The sequence below is a fragment of the Anomalospiza imberbis genome, chromosome 13, assembly GCF_031753505.1.
Source record: "Anomalospiza imberbis isolate Cuckoo-Finch-1a 21T00152 chromosome 13, ASM3175350v1, whole genome shotgun sequence".
In the NCBI taxonomy this organism is placed as follows: domain Eukaryota; kingdom Metazoa; phylum Chordata; class Aves; order Passeriformes; family Viduidae; genus Anomalospiza; species Anomalospiza imberbis.
The window spans coordinates 19,717,969-19,745,456 of record NC_089693.1 but is presented as its reverse complement, the minus strand read 5'-3'; the positions used below and the strand labels follow the sequence as shown (position 1 = coordinate 19,745,456).

The 27,488-nt window shown below is 38.8% G+C and overlaps 1 protein-coding gene across 1 annotated transcript in view; it reads right to left on the bottom strand.

The window, feature by feature from the left end:
- The window catches only part of SCAPER (S-phase cyclin A associated protein in the ER), a 137,874-nt gene that overhangs the window by 100,399 nt on the left and 9,987 nt on the right, over positions 1-27,488 (bottom strand). The window contains exons 4-15 of the mRNA XM_068204430.1: positions 26,995-27,065; positions 23,172-23,369; positions 15,281-15,381; positions 14,716-14,832; positions 12,657-12,817; positions 6,300-6,562; positions 5,664-5,882; positions 3,892-4,062; positions 3,349-3,424; positions 2,791-2,908; positions 2,364-2,475; positions 1,767-1,907 (exon numbers count right to left, since the gene is read on the bottom strand). Of these exons, the coding sequence (XP_068060531.1) occupies positions 1,767-1,907; positions 2,364-2,475; positions 2,791-2,908; positions 3,349-3,424; positions 3,892-4,062; positions 5,664-5,882; positions 6,300-6,562; positions 12,657-12,817; positions 14,716-14,832; positions 15,281-15,381; positions 23,172-23,369; positions 26,995-27,065 (1,748 nt within the window). The remainder of the gene's footprint in view (positions 1-1,766; positions 1,908-2,363; positions 2,476-2,790; positions 2,909-3,348; positions 3,425-3,891; positions 4,063-5,663; positions 5,883-6,299; positions 6,563-12,656; positions 12,818-14,715; positions 14,833-15,280; positions 15,382-23,171; positions 23,370-26,994; positions 27,066-27,488) is intronic.

The window sequence follows — 27,488 nt, the reverse complement described above, 5'->3', positions numbered from 1 at the left end:
TTTTGTAATGATTTTTTATTGTTTTGTTTGCTTTAAACAAGACAGCCCATGGAATACAAAAAGAAAATTTGAATTGTATCAGAGAAACAAGAAACCTTGGGTAAAATACAGAAAGGTTCTCTCAAGTCTGTCAGCATTGAGACTTCATCAGTCCATTCTCTCAGTCACAAAATGTGTAATATTCAAATCCAGATGGATAAATCAGTAAAATACACAAGTGCTAGTAGAATCCAACAGGGCTTTTGAGCTGACTCTAAATACATGTGAACTTACTGGTCAAAAAAGTGAAAGTATACATAGAATGAATAAGAAAAAACCAAACAGGCTCGTGGTGCAATATTTCTTCTTCATATAGCCTGTTTCATGAACATATATTATCTTTTTCAGCCACAGGACAGTGCAATACATACAAACAAGAAAATAAGAAGAAAAGGTTAGCTTAAAAGAACTTTAATGTGTACACTAAATAAAACAGGTAAAGAGAACACATATGGACAGACAAAAACAGACCATGTAAAAGGGCGGTAGGATCATGTTTGTAACTTTGTTTACCGACTAGAATCCATGTACAGGATGGCTTTTACAGGTCAGTAAACAAGCAAGCACTGGGAATTTAGATAACCAACTGGGCAGCAACGGTTACCATGGTCTGCAGCTATCCTACCCATCAGCTACTTCTCTAAAGCCTTCTGGCCCAATTAACCTTGATTTTCAGAAAACAAGAACCTCATGAGGCAGCAGATCCCACACACTTAAACACACACATTATTTGAAACATCTGTTTATCTGGGAAACTATGGCAAGTGAGATTCAGTTAATTACAGAAGTCACACTGGTGTAATGGAATAGTAATCAATGTACAGCAGACTGAATTAGGTAGTCTAGAAATCCTTTTAATCCAAGAGAGAATCAGCAACTAAGTCAAAAAGTGCAATCAGTTTTGTTGTGCTTACCTTGAAACACAAATGAACAGCTGCATCAATCACAGCTGAGATACATGCTCATCACAGAATGAAACAGTTTCAAGGAGGTGCATGTATCTTCACTTGGGAAAAACAGACTTTAAAATAAAATACTTCATTTCTTTTATGCAGCCTTTGGCTGGGATAGAGTTAATTCTCTTTGCAGTAGCTAGGATGGGACTATGTTTCGGATTTGTGCTTGAAACTATGCTGACAACACAGGGATGTTTTAGTTAGTGTTGAGCAGAGCTTGCCCAGTATCAAGGCCAAGGGACCAGAGGGATATCTGAGACCACAGGACATCATTGCAGCAACAAAACTGGGGGGAGGATGGTGTGGGGCCACCGCTCCGGGACTGGCAATTGTTTCCTTTTGCATCACTTGTCTTTCTTTATCATTTATCTCTCTTTGTTAAATTCCTTTTTCTTAGAATTGATTTTTCCCCACCCAGTTATTAAACTGTTTCTGTATCAATCCATGACATTTCTTACCTTAACTCTTTTGATTCTCTCCCCCCACCCATCCCATGGGAGGAACAAAAGCAGCAAGACAATGATCAGTTCTTTCTTTCAACCCATCTTTTCTACCACACCAAACCACCATGATGTCTAATAACAGCTAATTAATTTTAAGCCATATTAGAGAAAAGTGCACCATTTAGACATCAGCATTTATCTGCTTCATGGCTCACGTGTCCATATCTAACCTGCACTGTCCTTCACAAACTACTTCAGAGCGCTCTGAGGTACAACATTTACAAAAGCATAGCTATAAAACAGTTCCTTTGAAAACAAAGTCACTCACCTTAGCTTCTTCCTCTTGTGCTTTTTTCACTATTGCTTGTAGCTGCACTTCACGTTTGAATTCTGCATGGAGTAACTTCTCCTCCATCATCCTGCGCCTTTGATCTAACAATTCTTCTTTCCATTTCCTCACATCTTTCTCCTACACATAAGGAGTCAATTCATTACTAATACAGCATCTGAAAACAGGGTCTGAGTTTTCCTCAGGATTTTCTAATCTTTGAAGGTTTCTTCAAAGTAACAAAATACTTTCATGCCCTACACAAAGCCTGCCTTAAGTTTAACTCAAAGTACACTGCTTCAGTTTGGTGAGTTTTACCATTTCTGTTGAATATATGCAACACATTTCTCCTCCTGTCATACTGAGGAGATTGTCTGAATCTGAAACTGTCTCCTATAAAATAGTCAAGAAGTTCATGATTTGAAATAATGCTTTATTTAATTGTTGTGATGCACAAGTCAGCTGTGAAAACTATGTAAACTCAGACTCAGATGACAATTTCACCACCAGTTTGAATCTCTAATATGTCTACTATGTGGAAAAAAAATCCTTTCCTGGAAGGCAGCAGAGCAGCCCTTTACATCACAGAAAGCTTACCCTCTCCATTAATTTCTGAAGCTTCAGGGTCTTCTCTTCACGTAACTTCTCTCTCAGCTGTTGAGCTTTCATTTGTTTCTCCTCATGCTTCTTTTTGGATTCTGCTATTGTTCTTTTAATAAAAGCAAAGAAAAGCAAAAGCAAGTTAGACAATATTAACTGACAGTGTAGCAAACATTTCTATGCCATTTCACTAAGAGAAAACAAATAGGCCACTGGAGGGCAATTATTTCCTGTAAATGTGAATACTGTTCTTCTAGTCTTCTTTAGACAATGAAGTATGAGCCTACTCATGAAAAAAAAACATAGCACTGTAGCACTTTCCCCCCAGAGACTCAAAGAAGTAGATTTTTGAAGAGTTCCCAGCAGCCATGAGGTAGGTTGCCTGTTTTCCCTGGCTGAGCCAGGCAGGCACCAGCTGCAGCACCTCTTGCGTGAGGGTGAGGAGAGTTTCTCGTGCATGTGGATCCCGTGGCCAGGGGGACGCGCAGGCTCCTCCTCCACTCTGTCTCCCCAGGAGTTGCTCTGGCGCCACGACTCACGAGCTGTACAGATAAAAACAAAGGTGGGGATAATTTAAACACACTTTTCTACAAGGAATGCCAATACTTAGTTTCTCTAGTTCTCTCTCAGATGAGTTTCCTTGGGCCTAGATGCAAATACAGACTGAAGCATCCTTAATACCTGTCCTTTTTTAATGCTTAATGATTTTATTACACTTTTATCCAGATGATAATATAAAACAGGATTTAAAACTGCAAAATTATAAATGAGAGATGTAGAAAGAGAGCTGAAGAACAATGAGAAATAGAGACAGTTTGAACACGAAGTCCATCTTTCCTCAGGAAACAATAGAGAAAATAAGATTACATTGGAATGTGTCAGGCAAACTTCTAAAACCTTAAATGGCCATGAATAAAACAGGCCTTTTTCTAAATTTTAGCTGTCAATTTCCATGTAAGCACAGTAATATACAAAAATTTACCTTCATAATCTGCCAGAACATCATTCCAGTCCATAGACAAACCACAGAAGGATATGCTTCCATTGCCCATATTAGCCTGAAATTTAATATGAACCAGACAGTAAAAACATAAACCTTAACTCACGGGTGCACACACACATTAAACAGTGCCAACTCAGCAATATTCAGCAATGTTTCCAAACAGAACTGGCCACCCCAAAGGTCGATGCTGTTCCTGCTGTGACAGTAAAAATGAAGACTTTTGCTTCATCTACTCTTCCACAGTAGCAATGAAGGTAACAAACCTCAGCTCCCTCTGTTTTGCACCCAGAAATAAGCAGCAGGACACAGACTGCAAGCTCAGAGGGCTCTGTGCCACGCAGCAGCACAGTGCTGCTGAGTTTAGTAAGACCAAATATCCCTCAGTATGGGATAATTATTACGTGGCACTATTTCACATGTCAAACAGGTTACTTCACCACCGAAACAAACACTAAGAAATTCTATATTCATTCTCCACTAACAACAAAGCTTTAATCTGGGTACAGTAAAATGGACACTCACAGAGAAGTCACTGTCATTGTCAGTCTCGATGTTAATGTCATTGTTTTCCTCTGCCTCAATCTCTCTGGTTAACTGCTCCTCCTCTGCAATAGCACTGGCAATGGCTTCTTCATTTGCCTTCTCCAGCCGATCTGCTAATTCTTCTTTCTTAGCCAGGACTTCTGCCATGGACTGGAGGAAACATGACACCAGAAAAATAACCAAAATCAGTTAACAGGCACAAAAAGGAGGATTCCACATAGTTAACATGAATTGTATGATATTTTGTTCAACTCCTCTTTACTTACAGTTTTTTTACTGATATATTTTGTGAAGGTAGCTGAAAATACAAACCCCACTAAAAGTGTTAGCAACTATTAACTCATTTAGTAACTACATGAAATACGAAATTAATTATTCACATAATTTAAAAACATATTCTACCAACCCTGCCATTAAAAGCACAAAGACAGTTCTCCTGCAATTACTGTTTTAAATACTTACTCTCAGGAGCATACAGCATAAGCAAGGTATACTCTGAGACATGAGTGCATGCCATGCTGTCACCTCTACAAAAGGAACCATGCTCCAAAGAATTATTTAAAGATAGAAGTGAGCTGCATTAACTGCATCTGGAAACTTCACCATAGTTAATACGATGGAATCTCAGGCTGTACTTGTTTTCCAACACGAATGACAAAAAAGTGGGGCAAAAATGTAAGCCTGGATATGCTGATTGTCTTTCCTTCTCTAGTGTCCAGCATTAATCAGGCCACTTCTGCTCCAGTACCAAACCATGGACCACAATACACAAAATGGTGCTTCAGTCTAATCTGAAGCAGTAAAACGCTTCCAAAAGACACCGATCCCACCAAACCGGCAGCATCCTGAACTGTTAATAACTGAGCATCTGAAACAATGTTAGTGGGTGAGATGCATGAAATCTGCTCTCAAAGCAAAGAGGTACTTGGCTCAGAAATTACCTAGCAGGACTTCAGTTTGCAGAAGTTAAAGAGAAAGTGATTTACAGGAAAACTTCAGCAAACCAGAATTTTAATCTAGTTTCTGACAAAACAAAAGCAAACCAAAACAAACACATACCCCTCAAAATCCTAAACAAAACAAAGCACCTGAAAGTATAACCTGGATTTTATGTAATATTACTGCAACTCTCCACTCAGAGAATCCCACTGAAGCAGACACAGCCTGAGTGAGACCTGCAGAATTCTCCAGACAGGAAAGGACATTCTTTTTGGCAAGCCAGATAAAAACAGAAAACTGACTTTTTTGGCTTTTGTTTTTTGCTTTAAGAATGGCATTCCTCCAAATTGCTTGTTGTAAAGGAAGACCCAGCAGAGCAGCTCAGCAAGTCTTAAAAGGCACAGGTCTGACTTTGTTTCTAACAGAATTTTGATATCCCATGTGTTTCCAGTTTGAGCGAAACTGAAGTAAGACTTTAATGAGAATGTGACTTAAAATGACTGCTAGTGGAAGGAAATGAAAAATTAGCACAAACATTATTAAAAGAAGTAATGAGAACAGATCTATTCCAAATAACACATTTCTATCTTTCCAGCTTAAGTTCCGAAACTTTACCAGAATTAAATTCTACAGCAAAAAGTACCTGTGCAACAATTTATTTTTCCTACAGTAAGTACCTCATAGATTTTTCTACAGTTTTTACATAAGGCTAACAGTAAACACTGTGCAACACAGAATGAGAAAATTAAGGCTTAGATTTATTATTCACTCACAAATCTTAAGAGGTTTCTTACCAATCTGGCAGTACTCACATTTGAAATATCTGTGGGATCCATTTCAGTTTCAGATTTAGCTTTCTCTGTTTGATGCCAGTCTGTACAGCCAGTGCTCTGGGGGGAAGCTTCGTTCATCTGCAGAGTTTTTGAACTGCAGTCAGTACTGGTGAGAACTGGAGGCATCTCAGGAGCTGGCTCTAAGAAATCCCCTTGCAAAGCTGTGCCAGTGCTCCCATTGGCTTCCGAGGCTGTGAACTAACAAGAGGCATTTGCAAAATTAACAAAATGGAACATACTGATTCTTAAAGTCAGAGTCAAATTTTAAGGAAATACCTGGCAACAACAGTGAGTGATGCAAGTAACTTCACTTATTTCAGGTGCTCATTACCTTGCAAAAGCTGGATCTTTCTACCTGAAATCTATGTGTGAGATATGTTGAACGCTGACTTTTTGGAAAACATGGAAAAGTTGTCCACAGCATCACAATTTTCATTAGCCTATTTGGGCAGACATCTTACTGCATTTCCATAAATGTAACTCAAATAACCATTATTTTAACAGCCTTTCCCAATCTGGTTAAGTTCATAAAAGCTGCAGCCAACACTACCTTTAGAAAATGCTCTGAAGTTACAAGATTTAAGGTTAGAAAATGGTTCAAAATGATGTACTGACCTGAGTCTTCTCAGTAAGGGGACCCTCAGAGTGATGTAAAGGATCCTTCTGTACCAGCTCTGTGCTTTCAGATGCAGCACTGCCAACAGCTGAGCTCCCATGCTTGTTTTCTGCTGGTGGTGAAATTATGTTTTCTTTGTCACTGTCACCTCTGGACTTCAGTGTTTCTGCAGCTGCAGGAGCTTTTGCTGCCAAAGCTGTGGATCGAGATCGAACGGGCCTTCCACGCTGAACTGTTTCCCAGCCCTCTGCATCCTTCCGATCTACGCGAGAAAAACACCCCCCGTTCTCAGACAGGAACACTTAGAAGCATTAGAAACAACTATCTTATTACAGTATTACACAGGTTGTGGGAGAAAAATGTTCTCTTTAAAAATCAATGCAAAAAAAAAAAATCAATGAGACATTCTTCAGCAAAGCTTTTTACTTCAAGGAATGCCATTGGTATTACAGGCACTGGACAACTCCAATCATGGGACACATTCTGTTACTGCAGAGTGAAGCTACTCGGGCATAAAAAGGTGTGGGAAATGGCAACGTGCACTTAAACTTGCCATGCTTTTTCCTTGCTATTTCATGAGATGGTAAAGAACCACAAAGCAACCACATCTGCTCTTCTTTGCAGCAACAGTAATGTCAGAGGCCTTTTGTGAAAGTGCAAGTGCAGACAAGATAGCACAACTTAGCACGGAAAGCAGAAATGTGGCTCACTATCCTCACTATTCTGCCAGTGCTTTCTTTACTTCTTCTATTTGTTTCTGGTAACAAAAACACACTATCTGGTGTCAGCTTTTAAAAAACTGCTTTTCCTGGATTTCAGGAAATAGGAAAATATTGCTACAACGGGACTGCAAACTGAAGGAGAAAATAGAAAAGCAATTTTCTTCAATTTACTTTGATTTCAATATAGCTGTTACATACAAGTTTCTAATCAACGTTTCTGATATCTGATATTGGCACATACTTGAAAACCACTTAAACTTGCATTTGTCTGCCTGAAGCATCAGGTCCTAGGTGTGACCAGATTTGTAGATTTCAAGGTGAACTCCTTCTCCATATGTAACATTTTTGTGGCCAGCAATTAAAAGCAGCATGTAATTTCCCACATAACTTGAAACAACTGCAAGAGATGTTTTGAAGCCTGACAGTACAACTCTCAAGTGTGAAAGGTAAGCTCAGGCCTATCAATGTGCTGAACAAAAATTCTTGCAAAAAACTCGAGAACTAACTTATATTTTGTCCAACATACTTCTGGCAAAAGCTGCTTTAAGATTTTTCAGATGAAAGGAGGAGAAGGGTGTAGGAAATGACTTTTACCTAGAGGAGTAGAGATGCGAAAAATCCCAACACTGTTTTACAGAGGGTAATAATCTAGAATACAACTTGTATAAAAATTAATTCTCTGGGTATTTCTAAAGCTTTTACTAACAAAGACAGTCATATAGCCTGGGCATAAAGACCAGACCTGGAGCTCAAACGTTAAGGTTTAACATAAGAACTGGACGAAAGAGCCTTCAGGTGCATTTGAACTGCTGTCCAACAGCAGCAGTAACCAGTAAACTGGAAATGAGCCAAAACCTGAACTAATGGCACTGTCATCCTTTGCTGCTCTTGGCATCCAGCATTTTACAAACACTGCTCATTTAACTGTTAGGTTCTTTTAACATCTCAGGATGAAACACAGCAGCCTAGCCCAACAGCTGGTGTAACTCCTGAGTTACCAGGGAATTCGCCAGGACTGTACTGGAATTTATCTTTGCTGAGCAGCTCATGCAACAGCTGCTTTTATGTAACTATGTAACTGTTCAAAAACCTTAATGATATTGGTAATGACAGATGCAAAAAAATAATTTGGTATTTGACTATTGAGACTGTTTCACTGTAGAAGAATGACTGTGTATTTTCAAGTAAACAAAATTCCCAAACTGTGTGAATGAATATGGCTGATCTCTTCAGATCACTGCTGGTACCAGAGTCTGTGAAAAGCCCTTCTGTGCTCCTGCCCCTCTCGTGCATTTGCACACATTTCAGTGTGTCCCACTGACCAGAACAGCGGTCAGAAAAACACCAATTACATTTTTATTTGCCACAGACTTCCCATTTGACCCCTGTAGGCAACTTTGGCCTTCTTTTCATTTCTTCATCTTCATATAGAAAAAATATTACCTACAGGACCTAGTGATGGGAACATATTGCCCTCTCAGGTACAATCTTAACTCCAGCCATTCTCCAGGGAACAGGGTTTAATTCCCCAGGAATCACAACCAGATTTACTGCAGAAAGCTCACAGCCTGTGCAGCATCTGGCTCTGCACCCTGTGGGACAAGGAGTGCTCAGGCCCCTTGTGTCCCACCCCACCCACTTCAGTAACTGACCAGACCACAAAGACTCTGCCCTACCTGGCTCAGGACACAATCTGCCCAACACATTTCCCTGGCAAGTAACAGACAGAGAAGAAGAACTGCTAAAATCAACCAAAAAACCACCACTGGTTTAATGCAGCAACTTTTGGGTTGCAATTCTTTCTGCTTGCCATTTGCAAAACAAGACTGTTGAAACACTTTACTTCTATTTGGTTTGAAAATTGAAGTCACCTTTAACATAAGAGCATCTTTTCTACATTAAAAGGATCAGAAGATACCCTTCTGTTGTATCTACTACCTAAACATAATTTTACTAACATCTAGATAATAAGATATATGAATCATATAAATGTATCTTAATAATCATACTAATACCTTTTACTAATATCTACTAAAGTTTATTCTACCAAAAAACAATATTCTTGCCTGCCTTGCCTAGTTGTTCTTTGTCTCGTGACATATTTCTTAGTAGTCTAAAATGACAGAATGAATCAGAATAAAATTATTCAGAGCACAGAAAAACCATAATCACACTTAATAAAGTAAGAATAAATCTTTTCATAAAAGCCATACATCTTCAATATTTAATTTGCATTTGTTCACTGTCAGATTCATATTTATTACCCAAGACTCAACCAAGCATTTTAATAGCCCAGAAATACTTGCATTTGAAAGAATATCGTTTGGTGACTTTAAAGAAAAAGCCTTTTTTAATGCATGTATGTATTCAGACTCCTGACCTACCTGGAGTCTCTTTACCAGTGTGATGCCACCTGACAATTACAGTGCACCAGAAGATTCCGTTCATCTTAATTCACCAAGCAGTTTAGGATTCAGTCACTTCCAGGAAGGTTTTTAACTAAGAGTTTGCAAAGCTAATATGTTTCTTGACATTAGATCACATCTAATGAGAGACAAAGTTAATACTCAGTAAGGCATCAGTCTTCCTCCGTATTTTTTCCCCTCTGTCTGGAATTCTTATAGCCCAGTAGCCATCTCCACAGGCTACATATCACATGCTGGGTTTGATTACTCCCAGAGCTTTGCTAATGAATAATTCATTTGCCTACCCTGATCATTCTCTAGTTTCACGTGAACTTGGCTGTCCCTGCCCGCTCTTGTGTTACATGGTGGTGACAAGCCATCTGCCATCTCGGGGCCCTCCCAGCCTCCAGGCTCTTGGGAAGTTGCTCCATCAGGAAGAACTGGCCAAGGAGCTCACTGGAAACACCACAAACAGAAATCCAGGCACCTGTGTGCAAGCTCCTGGGGGATCTGCCTCAGGAGATGCAAGGCCCTTCCAAAAAATTTACTTGCCAGTAACATCCTGCCCAAACCTCACATAAATAAACATCAGCCCCATCTGAGCCCAAACCAGGACAGCTGCCCGAGAGGGCTGGACATCCTGCAAGATCTCCAGTCCTAGGTACATTACAGAGAACAACTATTCACAGCTATGGACATGAGCAATTCATACAAGAAAGATGATAATGATAATAATACTAATAACAATAAAAACCAACCAGATTTCAAGCATGGCAACAGAAAAAAATTTAGTACTTCTCAGAAGTTCACATGTTCTAGATTGTTCTTTGTCCTAAATCCTGTAATAACAATTATTTTACTTCTAAGCACCTATTTCCATTTCTAATACACCGTCTACACTTGTATAACTCATGTCACTTTTTACCACACGCACCAGGGAATTCACAAGCAGAAATTGCTCAGACAGTAAGAACAGACTACATTTCATATTGTAAAAAACACTCAAGCATGAAAGTCAATTTTTTAAAATTCATTAAAACACTGAGGGTAACAGTAAGTTTAATGAGGGAAATGAGATAAGATGATTTAACCTCATTTAATTATGCATTCAGAAAAGGAAAGATTAAAGAACTGTATGGAAAAATAATGCATTTTCTTTCTCCCTAAGGGCTTACTTAGTTAAATTTGGAAATTGCATCAACCATGAAACAGATACAGTATCACACCACTCATCCACATCACAAAACCTCTGTGAGACCTAATGATAATGCCGTTAGAAATCTCTGGAGTAAAAGTGTCTGGGGAAATCCTGTGGCTGTAAGCCCCAGCTGGGCTTTGGGTGGGCAAGGGAGCATTACAGGAGGCAGGGAGAAGCCTTCCCCCAAGGCCCACATGCCCCAAACAGCTGGGAGTGCATTAGCAGGGCAAGGGGCAGAGCAGATGACACACGAGCCTCGGAGCTGCTTCAATAATGCATGGGAAGAGCCCCTGTGGCTCCCTTCACATAAACTTCACAGATTTTCTTCTGTTTTCATCAGTGGGGATAACTGGATCTTACCAAAGTGATTCCACCTCCCACACACAGGACAACATGCTCCTACAGAGAACTTGATTTGTTAAAAACATAACAATTCAGCCACAAGCACATGACTGAAATTCTCCAATGCTCAATGTCAGCAATTAGAGATTCCTAAGAATAAACAAAGTCTAGAGGAATGACTGTTATTTCTTAAAATGAAATGTTTCAAGTCTGGATTACATCGTACAATTGATTTTAAGATTACTGAACACTTGTAGCCAGTACTACAGGACCTAAGGGACTTCCCTCTTTTTGGAGCTCATCAGCTGAAAGTAACATTCAATAAAACACAGCACAACACTGGTTCTCCAGCCCTCTAAAAGCCTCTGGAAGAAACATAAGGATAAAGTCTTTTGTTTTCCTCTCAGCATCTTAAAATACCTTATCCATATTGAAATACAGATCACTTTTATTGTCTGTGTAGCCAATAACAGTCTCCATATGCACAAGAACACCTAATAAAGGGATTTTAGCAACAGCTTGGAGCCTGTCACTCTATTATGAGTGATAATCACCAGAAAAAGCTTTTGTTACGAGTAACTTCAACTACTGGTATATCTCAAAAGTGGAATCACGCATCAATTACAGTGCTGAAAACTCAGCCACACAGCTCCTGCTCTCTAAGCAGTTCACTGCAACTGTTCACAGTAAGCTATTCCCTCATGCCAGCAGCAGCCATGGAGCCCCCTTCCAACCACCACCCTTGGAGTATGGCTTTGATGGCTCTGCTCCGAGCAGAGGAACCCACTCCTGAACTCATTCACATTACTCTGCAAGCCCCCTGGAAAAGGTTTTTACTTCCATAATATGCCACAAGTCTGCAAGTCACCATACATGGCTTCTACTACTCCCAGGTTGAACATAAAACTATCTTAAAATTAATACATGCACTTCCTGGAATGTTTTTTTATCAAAAAAAAAGAAACCCAGCACACTTTTAATTTTCTTTCAGAATATCCATTACTACATCCTGCCTGACAGTTTTGCAGAAAGTCATCTGAGACCACACATGAAGAAAATAAATTTTTAAAAATGCATTTCTGAAGACAATCTCAGAGATCCAGTGCAAAGAAACTGATTTTATAAACCAAAGGGTAGCTTTTTATGTCTGCAACTAAACCAATCTCTTCTAGAACTAAAGACCCTGAATCAAGCATTCTCCAAGGAGCATCTCTAGAGAAGGAAATCATAACTAAATGTGGCAACTCTTGTCTTCTAAGGAAAAAACATCAATTGTTACTTCAGCATAGTTCTAATAGGCTGCTGTCCCAGGACACAGAAACCTGTCTTGAGCTCTTCCCAGATTTCTGGACATGCATTATTCTTTATATGTTCAGCCATCCCAACTTGCAGTCAGACTGGCAGTTTGTGACCAAAGACCTTTTGCCTCTTGGGGTGTTATAAACTGGTTTTAACAGATCAAATTCTAGTTTGTGAAAATACAGCAGAATGTTACCTACATATGAAAACACACTTTTGTCTCAAACTTAACTACTGCAATACAAGGCTGCATTAAACTTTTATCTCCATATTGAATTTAAACATTGTCTTTTGTATTGTATTTTGCTTAGAACACAGCTCATCGCATTCTGAATTCACTTTATACCACAGAGTTTGTGAAAATAACTGAAGCCACTGAAGGGGACTTGCCATTTTTCCGCAGTGACTTCTGTGCCGGAGGTACCAGACAGGCTTGTGCTGTTGCCAGCTCAGGAGTGGCAGCTTTACTTCCATGGTTGGCTTTTACCTTATCGGCCCAACTTACACCAGAAGGAGCCAGGCGTGTTGCAGAAATTGTCACTGCAGGGTTCCTAAATGAAAGTCACAGCTCTTTTTAGTGTCTGATCAAGTAACAGTTTTTGTTAGAAAGCTTTATCAGAGTCTCTCAGAGACTATCAGAACAGTGCTGTACAGAACTACCTCTCCTTTGGCAAACTCTCCAAGTTGTAGCAATTTACACTGAAAAGTTGTTGTAATTTGCTCACTTGTTTTTAATAAACAAGATTAAATTTAATCTTTGTGATACTAATTTCTGAAGGCATTAATGTTTTTGGCAACCAAAGCAACACATAATAAGTTCTACATACCGAGTCTTGAAAAATACTCCTGTCATTTTAAGCCTGGCATTTGACCATTTAGTACTCCCAATTCCTTTTCATTAAGAATAATGGAACAGAATTTTCCTACTCATCTTCCATGTAAATGATTTTGTTTATCACACCCTTCTTGCTATCTCTTCTCCAAATTCTTTTCTTTTTGCATCAATACTGTTGGATACCTCTGACTGTCCCTGTTTCTACTTTCTGTACTTTTCCTACTTTTTCTACACTGCTTTGGGGAAGATATGAAGATGACTACAGGTATGAATCATTAATTTCTACAGAGGTACACCACTACCTTCTCTTCTATCCCCTATTCCTTTCCTAGTAATTCCTAGCATTCTGCCAAAAATTTCTATAGTACCAAGTATGTCTCAGCCCTTATTTTTCCTTCTATTTTCTCTCACACACAAAATACAGTAGTCCTCTGGGGTTGCCTTGCTTTGAGACACACACTAAGAAAAAAATTTGCAAGTGTGAAGGACAGAAAACTCATCTTGCTGTTCCCTGCTCTAACACACAGCTGCTCATCATGTCCCGGTGATTGTGAACAAAACAGCTCCAGCAGCTATAGCAACAGGTAATTACAGTCAAATAAGGCTTAGCTGAAAGACTAATTGTGCTGAGCTGTTATGTTCTAATAAAAAAAAGAGCATTGATTTCCACCAGATTCAAGTGTTTCATTCGACTGCTTGTGCATTTTTTTCCCCACCACCAGGCATTTCAGCAGACACCTCTCAGATGTTGTCAGGTAGGTATCAACAGATTCACCTACACAGGGCCTACACCAAACACACTTTGGTTTTTCCACCAAATACACTTCGTCGTATTTTTGTAGAAATATTTGATATGCACAGCTTCAGAGAGCACAATCCTCCGAGGTGCTGACCAAACAGTCCAGTGTCACATCTCTGCTGAGGACACTGTAAGCACTCAGGAAACTGGGCAGTGTGTTCCCTAGATCCCAACAAACCTGAAGGAACCACAGCACACACCCTGAGGAAGATTTCAACTGGACACATCTGTGCTCTCCAGACTGAGACAGCACCAGGCAGTGCTGCTCTAAATTTATGCACATTTTTGTTGAACTGCTTTCAGACATTTTCATTTCAACAAGTAAAAGATGCTTTACTGTAGTATATAACATGCTCTACATTTGAACTAGTATCAGTTTTGCCACGCATCAGAGTCACCATAATCTCACTTTACACTCACTCCTGACCTGTACTTACTTCTGCTCGCTCGGCTGGCCATTCACATTGCACACACTGGCAATTTTAAAACGCCAGTTACAGACATTTTGACCTTTGTTTTGTAGAGAGAAGAGAGTACTAAACAGGTCACATGAAATACACTAACAGTATTTTATCTGCAGGTCTTTGTAATGACCAGTAATTAAATGTATTACGAAGTCAGGAAAAAGTAAGTCCTTGACAGGATTTTCCCTTACAGATCATGGGCTTTTCTTTTAGGAATGCAAATAATTGCTTATATGATTTAATAACAACAAAACAACACATTGGTTACTACAGAAAAGTAGTGCATTCGTGAAATTTGCTTCAAATTAATCTTTATTTTAGTTTCAATAAACTTCTTAGTTGGTTTCATACCCAAAATTTAAACTCCTTCGAGCATTTGATGTCACACTAATCCTGTCTGTGGAGGGACTTGGGATCACGTGGCGTCCTGGAGACATTTTCTTTACTTCCCAAGCCAGTGAAGTTGGTCTGCAAAGCCAGGAAAGAAAAGTTTAAAAATACAATTCACAATAACTCTTCCTCTATCATCTTAAAGCAAAACTAGAACCAACAAACACTCAGTATATTAACAAATCCTGCTGAATTTAATCATTCATCTTAGCAATTGTTTCTACACCAACTACAAACCTATTAGCCAGACCCATATCAAAAATAATGCCTCTTCTCAAGACGACAATGTTTATTTCAAATTCCAGTACAGAGCAAAGCATCAAACCAACCACTGAAAAGGAAAAGATGAGGGAAGGACTGGAAATATCCTCTACTTCTAAGTGACAGTGACAATGCACACAAAATGTCCTCACACCCATTATGTCCAAAAGGAAAACTGGTTCTATTTGCTGAAGCTCTGCTAGAAAATGAAGTTTACTGTGAACTTTACTCTCTCTGTAGATTAAAAAAATATAAATCTAATTACCTGCTTTGAGCATCAGCTTTTTCTAGCTTCTCCTGTAGCTGTATCCAATCTATCAATGCTTTGAAGTCCCTTACATAGTTATCAAGCATCATCAGGACTTCCTGAAAAGCAACCATCACATCAATCTTTCTATTTAAAAACAATCCCCCACCCCAATAAAGGAACTGAAAAGAAAGAAGGACATTTACTATTTAGCTTTCTCATTAAAAAAACCCAGGAAAACTCCTGAAAACAAGAAAGCCAGATAATTAAGATTTTTATGTGAACAATCATTAAAACATTTATCCTAAGGAAAAAAAAGTGCACATTCTTCAAGATCTGTGTCAGCATCAATGTGTGAGGACAAAATGGCAATATTTGCAAGAAGATAATTCTTAACACACATAAGGATACCTGTTTCATTATTTATGCCCCTTTTTTGGTCAGAGTTATCTTTTAAAATATGCTGAACATACTTCACCAAGAAGGCAAAACTGTATAAAACCTAACAGGTCTGTGGAAGACCAAAAATATCACAATTAATCTGTTTGTGAAGTAAAAGTAGACAAAACTACACAAAGGCAACAGCACTAGAATCTGGGTGGGATTAAAAAATGCACTGTCAGAAACTGTGTGGGCATGCTGGAGATTTACTCAGAATATGCAAAATCCTGATGAAGTAGTTCAAATCTGGAACCACATGTTGGTCTCTAACAAATAAAATTAACTGTTACAAAAGGACATATCAGTTAACTTCACACTACAAGAAGAAAGTCATCGACAAAATGGCAGTGGCTGAAGAGACTTGTTTCTGATTAAAACATCCTTAACTTTGAGCAATTATTGACTGTGTCTACTGATGCCCAGCTGGCACAAACATGTGAGTGTAGTACCTATAGTATGGTCAGATTACATCCAGAAACAATGAAAAATTCATGGTAAGTTGCCTCTACTCAGTTAATGGCACCAGTTTTTCACTGCAAAGCAGAGCAAAACACAGTATCATGGAACTCTCAGTTGTGTTACCTGGGCAAACTACAGCCATCTACTGCCACTGGCAGGGAAAGGAATAATTCTTTGTATTCCACATATAAACTCAAAAATCATTGACTGAACATGACAAAACACACACAGACATAAGGCACCTCCTCAGCAAAGCTGAATATCACCAACACAGCACATGAATGCCTCTCTCAGGAAGAGAGTTTGAGCTCGTATCAGTCAGAAAGAGCAGCTTTCTTAACTACTCTATCCCAGACAAGAAAAATGTGTCCTGTAATCCGTTGTGACAATGTGCTGAAAATAATCAAAAAATCCATGAATGAAGCTTGAATATGAAACTTAAATGAGCTTCACATGCAGAATGTAAAGTACAGACATCATTTTATAGTCTAAGGAAAACACTAATGACAAAATGCTGCTGTTTCACAAGTTCTTTACTTTGCCAAAGTTGTTCCTGCTGGCAATAAGATAGATTTTCTGCTCAAAGTAAGTAATTATTACTCAGAAATTTTGGGAGCACTTACAAATGAGAAGGTATTGGTTCTTAAGTGTATAACTACAAATTGTAACAGTAAAACCTTTGACACCAAAACCAGTAAAAACACTCTCCTACAGTCCAGGTAACTAATGCACATTTTTGTGACATCACATCCCATATATGTTTACTTTTAACAGAAAAAACCCTCTACCACATGAAAAATGCTTTTTCATATAAAATCATATGGATTAATATTAATTTTCTTTAACTTTGAAATTCAGCTTCAGCTTTGACATGAGTATCCTTTTAACAACACCTTATGACACATACAGAGCATATGCTGGTTGCTGTAAGGAAAGGGCACCACAAAGTCAGACACCAGGGAGGGAAATCAAACAGAATCCCACTGCTGATGCAAAAGTTGCTCTTTGTTTTGAAATATTCCCCAAAAATGCTAACAGAAATCTCTATTACAAAGCAGTTGGTTTACAGCACCAAAATAATTAAGTAAAGTCTGCTACAAGAAATGAACAAGTCAAGTGTTTCAACCAGTTCTTTTTTCTGTTCCACTAATAAAATTTCAGCTTTCTAATCCAATTCATGTCCATTTAGGTTAGCCTATACTAAGTTGTGCTGACTGTTACTAACAATGAGAGCATAGAAAGCAAAATTTAATTCTGAATAATTTACTTTTCAAGTCAGCCACTCACGTATTCCTCAGGAAAAAAAAAGAATTAATGGGAATATGAGTTATATTTCTGAAGTTAGCTGGCACAGGAAAAAAACACAATAAATGGTTTAACCTATTTTAAGGAATGTTTAGCTCCACATTATCAGAAATGATCAGAGCAGACCCATGCAGCTGTAACCCGAGCCATGTTTTATGAACAAGGGAATACAAACAAGACAAGCAGCTGGAGCGGCCCCACACTCACTGATGCACATCTCTCTCCCTAAAGCTATGAGGGCCATTTTGTCAAGCAGGATGGAGCAGAACAAAAGTGGCTCTGAAAGCGCCGTTGCAGGCATGCAGATAACTCCATATAGATGTCCAGCTAAAATTACCAATTAGCTCCCCAATCGGCTGCAGCGGCTTCGATTGCTTTGGAAGGGAGCCGGGGCCGGCGCGGAGCAGGCCGGCCGGCGCCGTGCCTTTGTCCGCTGACACAGGAGCCCGGCGGCGCTGCCGATCCAGCGCCCTACCTGCGGCGCTCCCACAGCCCGCTGCCGAGCCAGGCAAGCCTGCGCCGCTCGACAAGCTGCTGACAAAAAGGACCTGTAGGGGCCCCGCTGCGGCTGCACTGCAGTCACAACAATTTTATATCTCATTATTTCTCAAGGTCACATCCATCCTGTACGGTTAAAGAGACAGCTGGAGCTAAGTGAGAAAGCAATGCTGCTGAAAAACAACCCTTCAAGGAAAATCAGTGACATGAAACTCAAACCAGCCACAATGTAACTCCTGTTACATTTTCCTCTCTGTTCTCATCAATTCTCTGATCACCAGTTCTGCATGGCTCTTTTCTTGTTTTCCCTTCTTTTCTCCAGCTTTCATTGATTACTCCGGTTGCCAAGTATTTATCTCACAGTTGGACTTCTAGTCTCTTCAACTGGGTGATCCTATTAATTACTTAGTAATCAACAAAGATCTTCAAGAGTAGCTACATCGGAACAATCCTCAGTCAGGACTCAGGTCCTAGATAGGCCCACTGAAATCCCATTGTAAAGAAGAGAAGGGCACTTCAGAAAGCCCTCAACCACTTTGAAATGTCCTTTCATGCATTTATTCTCCCATTCTCAAACACGGAACAGGCAAAGAGGGAAGTACGGAAGACTGTAGGATTTTAAGGTTACTCCAACCCAAAATAGTAGCACATGCATCAGGGAAATTAATTCAGTCACCACATCTGTGCTTTAGCTTATTAGCCAAGCTAGAAATATGGGTACTATTTTACAAACCATGCCCACTTTATGCTGTTTCCTTATCTATACGGAATGTTTTAGTTTATGTATTTACCAAAATAAACTCAATTTTTTTTTTTGTAATGGAGCATGCTTTTAGCATACAAATTCCTTCCTCCTTTTTTTAAATGTATGTTTTCAAGGTTAATTGGGTGTTTCAGTAATTCAACACAAATATTGCTTCAAAGAACTCCTTGTAGCCTTTTCATACGGTTGAATTAAAATAATTAAAACCAGCTCTGGGGTTGGTTCAAGCAACATGATTGTCAAAGCGATTCTTACAGCTTTAGGAAAGGATGAAAGGAAGCAGCTCCTTTAGACAAAGGGCTCTCCTTATATCAACTTCAGTATGTGGCAAATAATATTTTAAGCAAGCACATGGTCTCCTAGACCCAAGTGTTAAATGCACCACGTCTGGCCTCAGTTGCTCCTCATTGATGCACCTTCGACGTGGCAGCCACAATCCCCTGACAAGGATGTACTCCAAAGGACCACAACCATTTCCAAAGGAAATTTTCTCCAGAAGAATTAATGCAGTGGCATTAACTGAGTGCAGGCACTCAATCACACAAAATTTAAATACGTGCACACACACCATATACACATATATGTCTGATGAAAAGGATGGAGAGGTAGGAACAGGGCTACCCAGACTGCCAACTAAAAGCCATGCTGGCACTTCTGAATAGATCCCCATTCTGAAAGACCTCATCCCTTTTTATCTGTAAGACTGAATGTTTGATCATGAACCCATTTTCCTGTCCTTCTCTGTTGACTCATCCATGGAAGATGACAACAACGAAAAAGTAAATGTCCAAAAAGAGGCAGCAGGATTGCTCACAGATTTTCACTGGACATGGACTGCCATAATACAGCCATCAATTATTTATTTAGGAAGATATTTACTCTTGGTGAATATCTCCAAATTCAGAACTAGAAGGTGTACTTTGTGAGCGAGTGCTACGTGGCAGCCTTGCACTCCTCTGCCATACTCCAGCTGCAGCACTGGCTGTCCCAAACGCCAGCAGTGGCTCGGCTGCATGAGCAGGGGTCTCAGTCTGCATGGAGAGAGTGAAACCAGTGGAATTTGCAGACCCAGGCCCAAAAGCAGCCCTCAGACAATCTCCTCTCTGCTTCTGGGAGGCCTCAATCAACTCAAGCCCCTCACAGACATCCCCTGACCCCAAGGCCTTAAGCAAAATTGATTCAATCAGTTCTTTTGCAGAGGAACATCATGCAACGTGCCTAAACTTTTAATGAAAGTCTTTAGCCACCTCTTCACCCGGTGCTGTTTTTGAGAAGCAGAGCAACAGAACTCCACTGCTGAATTTGCCATTTCATAAGAGGGAATAAGAATCTCAAGTAAAATTAAACTGCTTTCACTGAACCAGACTGATTTAAGAATGTATCTGTAAGCTTCAGAAACAAGAGAAGGCCAAAACCTTCCAGAAATACACCAGAAACTAATATTAGGTGAAAAGACAATAGACTGTAGAAGCTTTAAGTAATGCTAAACAGCAATGTAAAAAGAATATAGAACTAAATTTTTGCATGATATAATTCAGCTTTTTTGAAAGGAAAAGAACAGCTGAAGCTGTCAATGCATTCTAGAAGGAAAAAAACTGCAAAATTAAATTAAAGGTACTTTGGTATTCTTTTATACTTGCTGTATGATTAATTGTTGGCTCCAGTTGCTCAAACTCCATCTATCAATAAAGGCTTTACAAAGTGTGTAGTGTTTACTTTTATATATACATACACACACGCATAAATACAAACTCAGTTGCTGAGACCCCTGAAAACACCACAGAATAGCAGCTGAAGACATCTGCTGTATTAACCAAAACTGACTACAGAGTCTGCCTTCACCCATCTACATATCTTTTGGTCTCAATACCTTTTATCATAGAGCAGGAGATTTAAAGGCATTACCATTTCTGCTCTGGCTACACTTGCCACCCAAACCTAGAAAATAGTAGTTAAAATACTCATATAAACATCAGACATACAGAACCCTAATATAGAGAATATCCATACAATCTGCATTTCAAATGTTGAAGGTTACAGCCATATCTACTAGGATATATTTAATCTTTTATCACTATTGCACAAGCTGATTTATGTAGAGTAAGATGATGCGTAAACTTGAGAAATTTCATTTATTTCAGAAATAATTCAGCCATGTTCATTACACCTTTCCACACAAAGCATCCAAGCCATATCTATATATCTACATACATGATTTGAGAGTTCTCAATTCCAAATCAATAGCAGAATACCAACTTCAGCAGAGCCCAAATCTGAGAAAATACACACACGCACTGATCCTCTTACAGACATTGCCACTGTTTGCATCCTCACCACAACCCTTCTGTCTGCAGTTTCAACCACAAAGAGCCACCAGAGCCCTCTCCCAGATGTTTGGGGAGCATCAAACATCTTCAGTGACAAAGCAATCAATGAAACTGCAACAACTCATAAGGACACGGGAGAGCAAAACGCACAAAATGCCGAAAAAAACCCCAACTAACATTTTCATACCAGGTTAAAGAGAAGGTTTAAAATGCCAGAAGTTGTCACATTTCATTTTTACAAGGGTCTTCTTAGAAAACAGCCTTTATACAACTACAATGTTTAAACAGAATAGCACCTGCCCATTTGACCAAGACAGAAGTTTAAAGAGTCAAAATTAAAGAAGTTTTTGATAATGTGAATTTATCTTAATTGAAAGGATCTTTCAAAATACCACTTAAAAAAATGAAGGAAAGGTTAGCAGTGGGACCATTTTGGTTTCCTATTTAATATTATTTCCCACCTGTCTAACACACAAAATGGGAGAAACTGGACTGTGTCTGTCAAAACCACCATAAAATAATGACAAATAACAGAATTTATAGAAGAGAAACATTATTCGTAAAAATTCTTTTCAAGACTAAGCAGTTTCACACTTCATAACTTAATTAACAGAAATTATAGTAATTTATCAAAAGAATAATAATCATTTAACAGTAACCTGTAAAGGAAGATCCCAGACAAAAGACCACAGCACAAACACATATTCCAGCTGCTTAGGTAAGGCACACCTGTGCTGAGAAAAAGATCTTTTGAAAGGTAACAGTAACATGAACATTACATAAGTTTCACAACATTTGACACTGGACTGCCCTGTTTGCTCATTTTTGGTTTTTTTCACCTCTGTTTTGCAAACAAGTAACCTGATCCACATAGATTCATACATCATTGTCAAGAGTCTGCTAAAATGAAGGCTTTTCACTCAGGCTACGTGGTATCCCCATCCAAAGGCAGATCAAGTAGCCTGATTAAAATGTTGAACCATATCTAACCCCCAAAATTTGTGATAATGATACAAATACACTTCTGTTCTTTCAGTCACAAAAGCTTAAAATGCTAATTTAATTACTACGCAAGGCCGGCTGACTTTCTTAAACCAAAAAATTCTACAGAGAAGTTTCCTGAGCAGGAAGACAGTTCAGTAAAAAATGTTAAATTGTGTTAGACCAACCAGAGATTTGGAAGCCTCTGAGCTACTGTTCAGTTCTCAAAGCTGCTTTCAATGAAATGTATTTGCACGCTAATCTCAAAAGCAATTTGGCTGTGTCTGATTAAAGCAGAGAATGAGATGCATAGGATAAGAAAAAAGTTTACTTAAATTGATATATGAATTTTTTACAGCAATTAGATAATCATTTCCAGAATGTGTTGAGTTTCCAGCCATGTTTAATATGGAAACAAAAAAAATCTCTCTAACATTTCTTTTATAATGTATTCCGACTTCTCTTAATGCTCGCGATAAATTCCATTACCAAAGCATGAGTGATTTTTATTAAATGACAAGGGTATTTCTAACGACCTACTAGAAAATAACAATAAAATGTGAACCAGATGCACAAGCTATTACAAATCCAGGTTATTTGAAACTGGGAAGTGTCTTACAGTGACATCCCCACCAGACATTGCTTAGACTCGACCACCAATCACTTTCTTAACAAAGGGAGAATGAGAAGAGTGATAACTATCACTGCAGAAAGGGAGCAGTGTGTAATTAAGCCACTTAACAGTAAGCAAATGACTGTGAAAAAGGCTGAACTGCAACAGTGCCACCTACAGTAAAGGACATTACCGGGGAAAAGGAATCAGTGTTTAGTCACAAAAGTAACAAAATCAGAACTCAATAAACAAAACTTGATTTCAGCAAAAAGCTGAGCTCTAATAATATCACATACAACATGATATGTTCTATGAATTTCAAAAATTACTCCCTGCTCAAGATGAAAGCATTTTCTTAAATATGAATACATATGTCCCCAGCTTTCCTATTTAAAACCCTACACAAAATACAAATGAAAAAGTAACTTGTTTCTGAAGCTTTAATTCCTCCTTTGCCTTTTTTCTAAAACATAAAAAAAGCCAGCTAGAAGCCAGATAGGCAAAGAACAGCTGGAGCATTACCTTGCATTCCACCACACTCTGGTCTGATTCACATGTGACATAGATTTCATCAACTGCCCTCCGGAGGTTGTCAAAGAGAAATGCCCAGTACCGAGCCCGCAGATCCACCTTTCGAGGCTGCCTGGTTTTCGTCGGGCTTTTGTCAAAGTTTTTGTCTCCAGCTCCTGCTGCTGTTAATTTACAGTCCAAGGTAGTGTTCTGAAAACAGGAAGGTACAAGGGGAAAGGAGAACAGCAAACAGAAGTAGGGTAAGGAGTTGGGTTTCTGTGCAACACACCTTTTATCAACATATTGAAACACCTATAAACAAGAACTTCACTGAAGATGACTACATCATTGAACTCACTCGAGTTTTTTAACACACACTTTCTTAAATATAGGCAGCACTTATGTTCAACTAGATTCTGTTTCTTTGACAGTTATAATACTTGCATTCCACAACAGTATGAGATACTCTGCCTCTCAGCACACTGGAAAGATACATTTTCTAATTACATATCCTGTATTACTTTTTCTGACAGTTGTGTCTACCCAGAGGTGAAAATAGCACTTTACTAAAAAACAGACCAGCAATATTCCAGCACAGGGAAATTCTATTACCAAGACATTACATATGACATGATTGTTTTTAAACACTCATCGTAAAATGTGTTAATGCCAGTGAAATGCTGATGTGGCTCACCCTAAAACACAGACTTAACTGACCCAATAGTGCTTTGCTGCACAGGTGCAGGGTACAGACAACATGCTAAATGGCATGGGTGTGCAGGATACTCCAAAGGGTTCTGAAGCACACCTATTTGGCTAAAAATACCAAACCACATCTTGGTCCCAAGACACTGCCCTTATTAAACCTAAACTTCTCTCCCACAGAAGAAAACAAACTGTAAAAGGCTGCTGCCATAAGCTTGTGCATTCCATAGCCAGTGGACAAGCACCCTCAGTAAACACCACGTGACACCCAACTGTGTGCTACGTCATGATGGAGCTATTAGCTACCTGTTAAGGCAGTCTGGTTTGGGTTGGCTTTTTTCATTCATGTATTTAGTAGCACCTTTAATGTAGTTTTGATGCACTGGTCCACTGAGGCATGTATTTGCAGCACATCAATTCTTACTGGAGTACTCTTGCAGGGATTAATGCAAAATCCCATTCTAAATGCTCTACTTTGGTGATCGCATAAGAACAGTCAAAACTGACACCACACATGACTGTACACAGCGTTTATAATTAGAGTATCTAATCACTAACTAGAAACAGTGAAATTTTCAAAACAACTGGCTGGGATTCAAGTCTTTTTGTCCTGTACCACACACCATTAAACAAATTCCACTTTGCACTTAGGGAGGGAGACAGTGCTGTCAGAATGGTTATGCTCTCACCTGCTTTTGTGGTGAGATGCTAATTTTTCTGTAAGAAGCAGAAGAATGGGCACCTGATTTACTACAATCACACCAACATCTCTGCTACCCTTACATATATCTCCAAGTGCTCCAACTGTACTCCAGATGAACCCCAGCTAATGTATGCACGAGAGTCGTGCTCAGAAAGATGCATGGCATAAACAACCAATGAAAAGCAATTTCAGAAGGGTTTCATATTTTTTCTTCCATTACGTAAGTCACCTTTTAACAAACTGTTGGGAGAAAAGATGCTCCTAGGCTGAGGCCTTGTGTAAAAACATTTCAAGCAAAGCCTATATTCTAGCTAATTTATAGCTCCTTGAAACTACTGTTTATAATGAAGCAAGCACAACTACAGAATCATAAATAGCTACATTAAAATACCAGTGCTACCTGTTGCTGTCTGTGTTTATAAAATGTGACCTCAGGAAAGTGATTAGGTTTACAGTCATTCAGATAATACTTTTGATAAAAGGATCAGTTGCTTTGGAATGGGAAACATGCATAATTACCACTCTTTGAAAGATACATTTTCAAACCTATTTTTAAAAGACAATGTCATGGATTATGTGTTGATATTTAGCAATAAATGTTATCCATCTGCTGTATTTGGCATCCATTTATCTTCTCTCTTCTATGTCAGCCATATTTTAATGAGGAAAACACCTTGTGTAGGCTCTGTAAGCCCCAGCAGTTCCATTATTATCCTATAAGCAGACTTTCAGGGTCTCAGTAAAACCTAACCCAACATTTACAACTACCAATGTCCCAGCAGAAGACCTTTGAAAGGATAAAACCCTCTAACCTACCTGATTTCCTGTAGACAGTATCACACAAGCAGGTTAGCATTAAATTGGTCATTTGTTATTAGAAAAAGTATTTTAACTTGCAGCGATAGTTCAAATCTTCAAGGGCAGAAGATACAAAGCTTATGTACCTTTGAAGTTAACAGACATGGAAACACCACTTCTTACATCCCAAGCAACCCAGCATGAATGATGAAAGCGATATTAAACTGAATCTCTTGGTGTTTTTTAATTTGGGGTTTTTTTCTCCTAATAGTTTCAGTAACTTGCCTTGAATTTCTAGAAAGTATGCAATGTATATTTATACTCCTGGGATGCCAAAATTTATTGAATGTATACTTGCCAGCACCCTACTGAAAGGAAGACGAGGTTGGTAACATCGTACCAAACAGCTCTTGTAAGTTTATTTTCTTGAGATTAGTGGCCCATTTATATGTAAAAGAAAATTAAAAGTGAAAGCTTTAAAAAGTAAGCCAAAAAAGCCACCAATAGGAGCAGTATCCAGTGTCTGAAAAGCAGCAGAAATAAAGGTCCTGAATGCCAAACTGAGATGCCGAGATGCACAGCCACCCAGCAGTGCTCAAACCTTACCTGAAGCCAGCAGGAATGCACTGTGTCGACAAGAGCTTCAGTACAGCAATCCTGCACTGAGTTCTCCTGAAAACTCAGTGTTCACATAATCCCCAGGTCAGTCAGAACCCCAAGTGCACACTGCTCTCCACCTCACTCTTCTGGGGCACGCGCTGACAGGGAGCCCCAGCTACACCACTGACACCCCACCTGCCACACCAAGGGAACCGGCACACACCGTGTTTGTAATGTAGCGGTGTGTGAGCAGAGAACACCGCTGCCAAACTAAACTGAGAAACTAACATGCCTGTGTTTTAAAGATGCAAATACATATCTGTGGGAGCAGAACATTTTTTCTTTTTTCAAAAAATAACATCTTCCATATGCTTTATTACCAAATTCTGACAGGCTGCCTCAAAATATTAAATGGCTAAAGCTGTACTAATGGCTAAACCCATAAATCAAAGAAAAACAGCGGTTAAAAATATTAAACATGAGGAACGATTGAGGTATTACTTTATTAATGTAATAAAGGTTGTCATTCACAGAGAAAAAAAACCTGACTAAAAATAGGAGTGGTGTCTTCTTTACAATTCTCATTCAAACTTGCCGACCAGTCCTAACTCTTAGAAATTTTACTCACCTGGACTTTTTTCCAAATTACAATATACTGACTTGAGACACTAACACAAAAGGTCAAGAAATTTCCTTTAATTAGAAACTGGGAAGAAAGGCAGCCCTTGTATAAGCAGCATACTTACAGCAAGACTATCCTATATCATTTTATTGAACAGCACTTTCCTTAAAATAACTTTAATGCCAATAAGTCATGTGCACAGAGGCTGGAAAGTGCCAAAAGGAAAGGCTGAGGAAGAAAACCAAAATTCTGGCAATTTTAACTTCCGAATACTTGACTTTGAAACTCATATGCTTTAAAAATACAATGTATGCAGTGTTTTAGAAAAGTATTAATCAGCCAGTGATCTCACAGAAAAACAGTGCTATGTCATACATTTTATGTCACAATAAGAAATGAGCAGGTACCTGTTTTGCAGTCTTGAGTGTCCCTTGAGTCACCCTTTTTGTTTTTCCACCAGACTGCCATTTCGATTTTCCTGTGGGAGAAGCAACTGTTTTAATCAACAATAATGATTTTAATTAAATAGAGCACTCTAAAATGCACATATCTCATCTTGCAATGTACTGAGAGAGGCACAATTTCTGAGTTAAGATCTTTGGCAAATTTTATATTCGAAATATATATTCCACTGTTTAGAATGTGGACAATGCCAGAAAACACTGGAGAATGAAAAAAAAAATACAAGAAAGGTAAGACACACAGACCTCATTAAACAAAGGTAAGCTTTGAGTTCTCAGGGCCTCTAAAAATCATATCATTACAATCTACATGTCAAACATGATACTAGTTTTCTACATAAATTTTAAGAAGTCTGCTTTTGATTGATTGCTCAATCAGCCATTACAGAATTAAAACAAGAAATATATATTTGTTAGGAAAACCAAATGTAATGATTTAG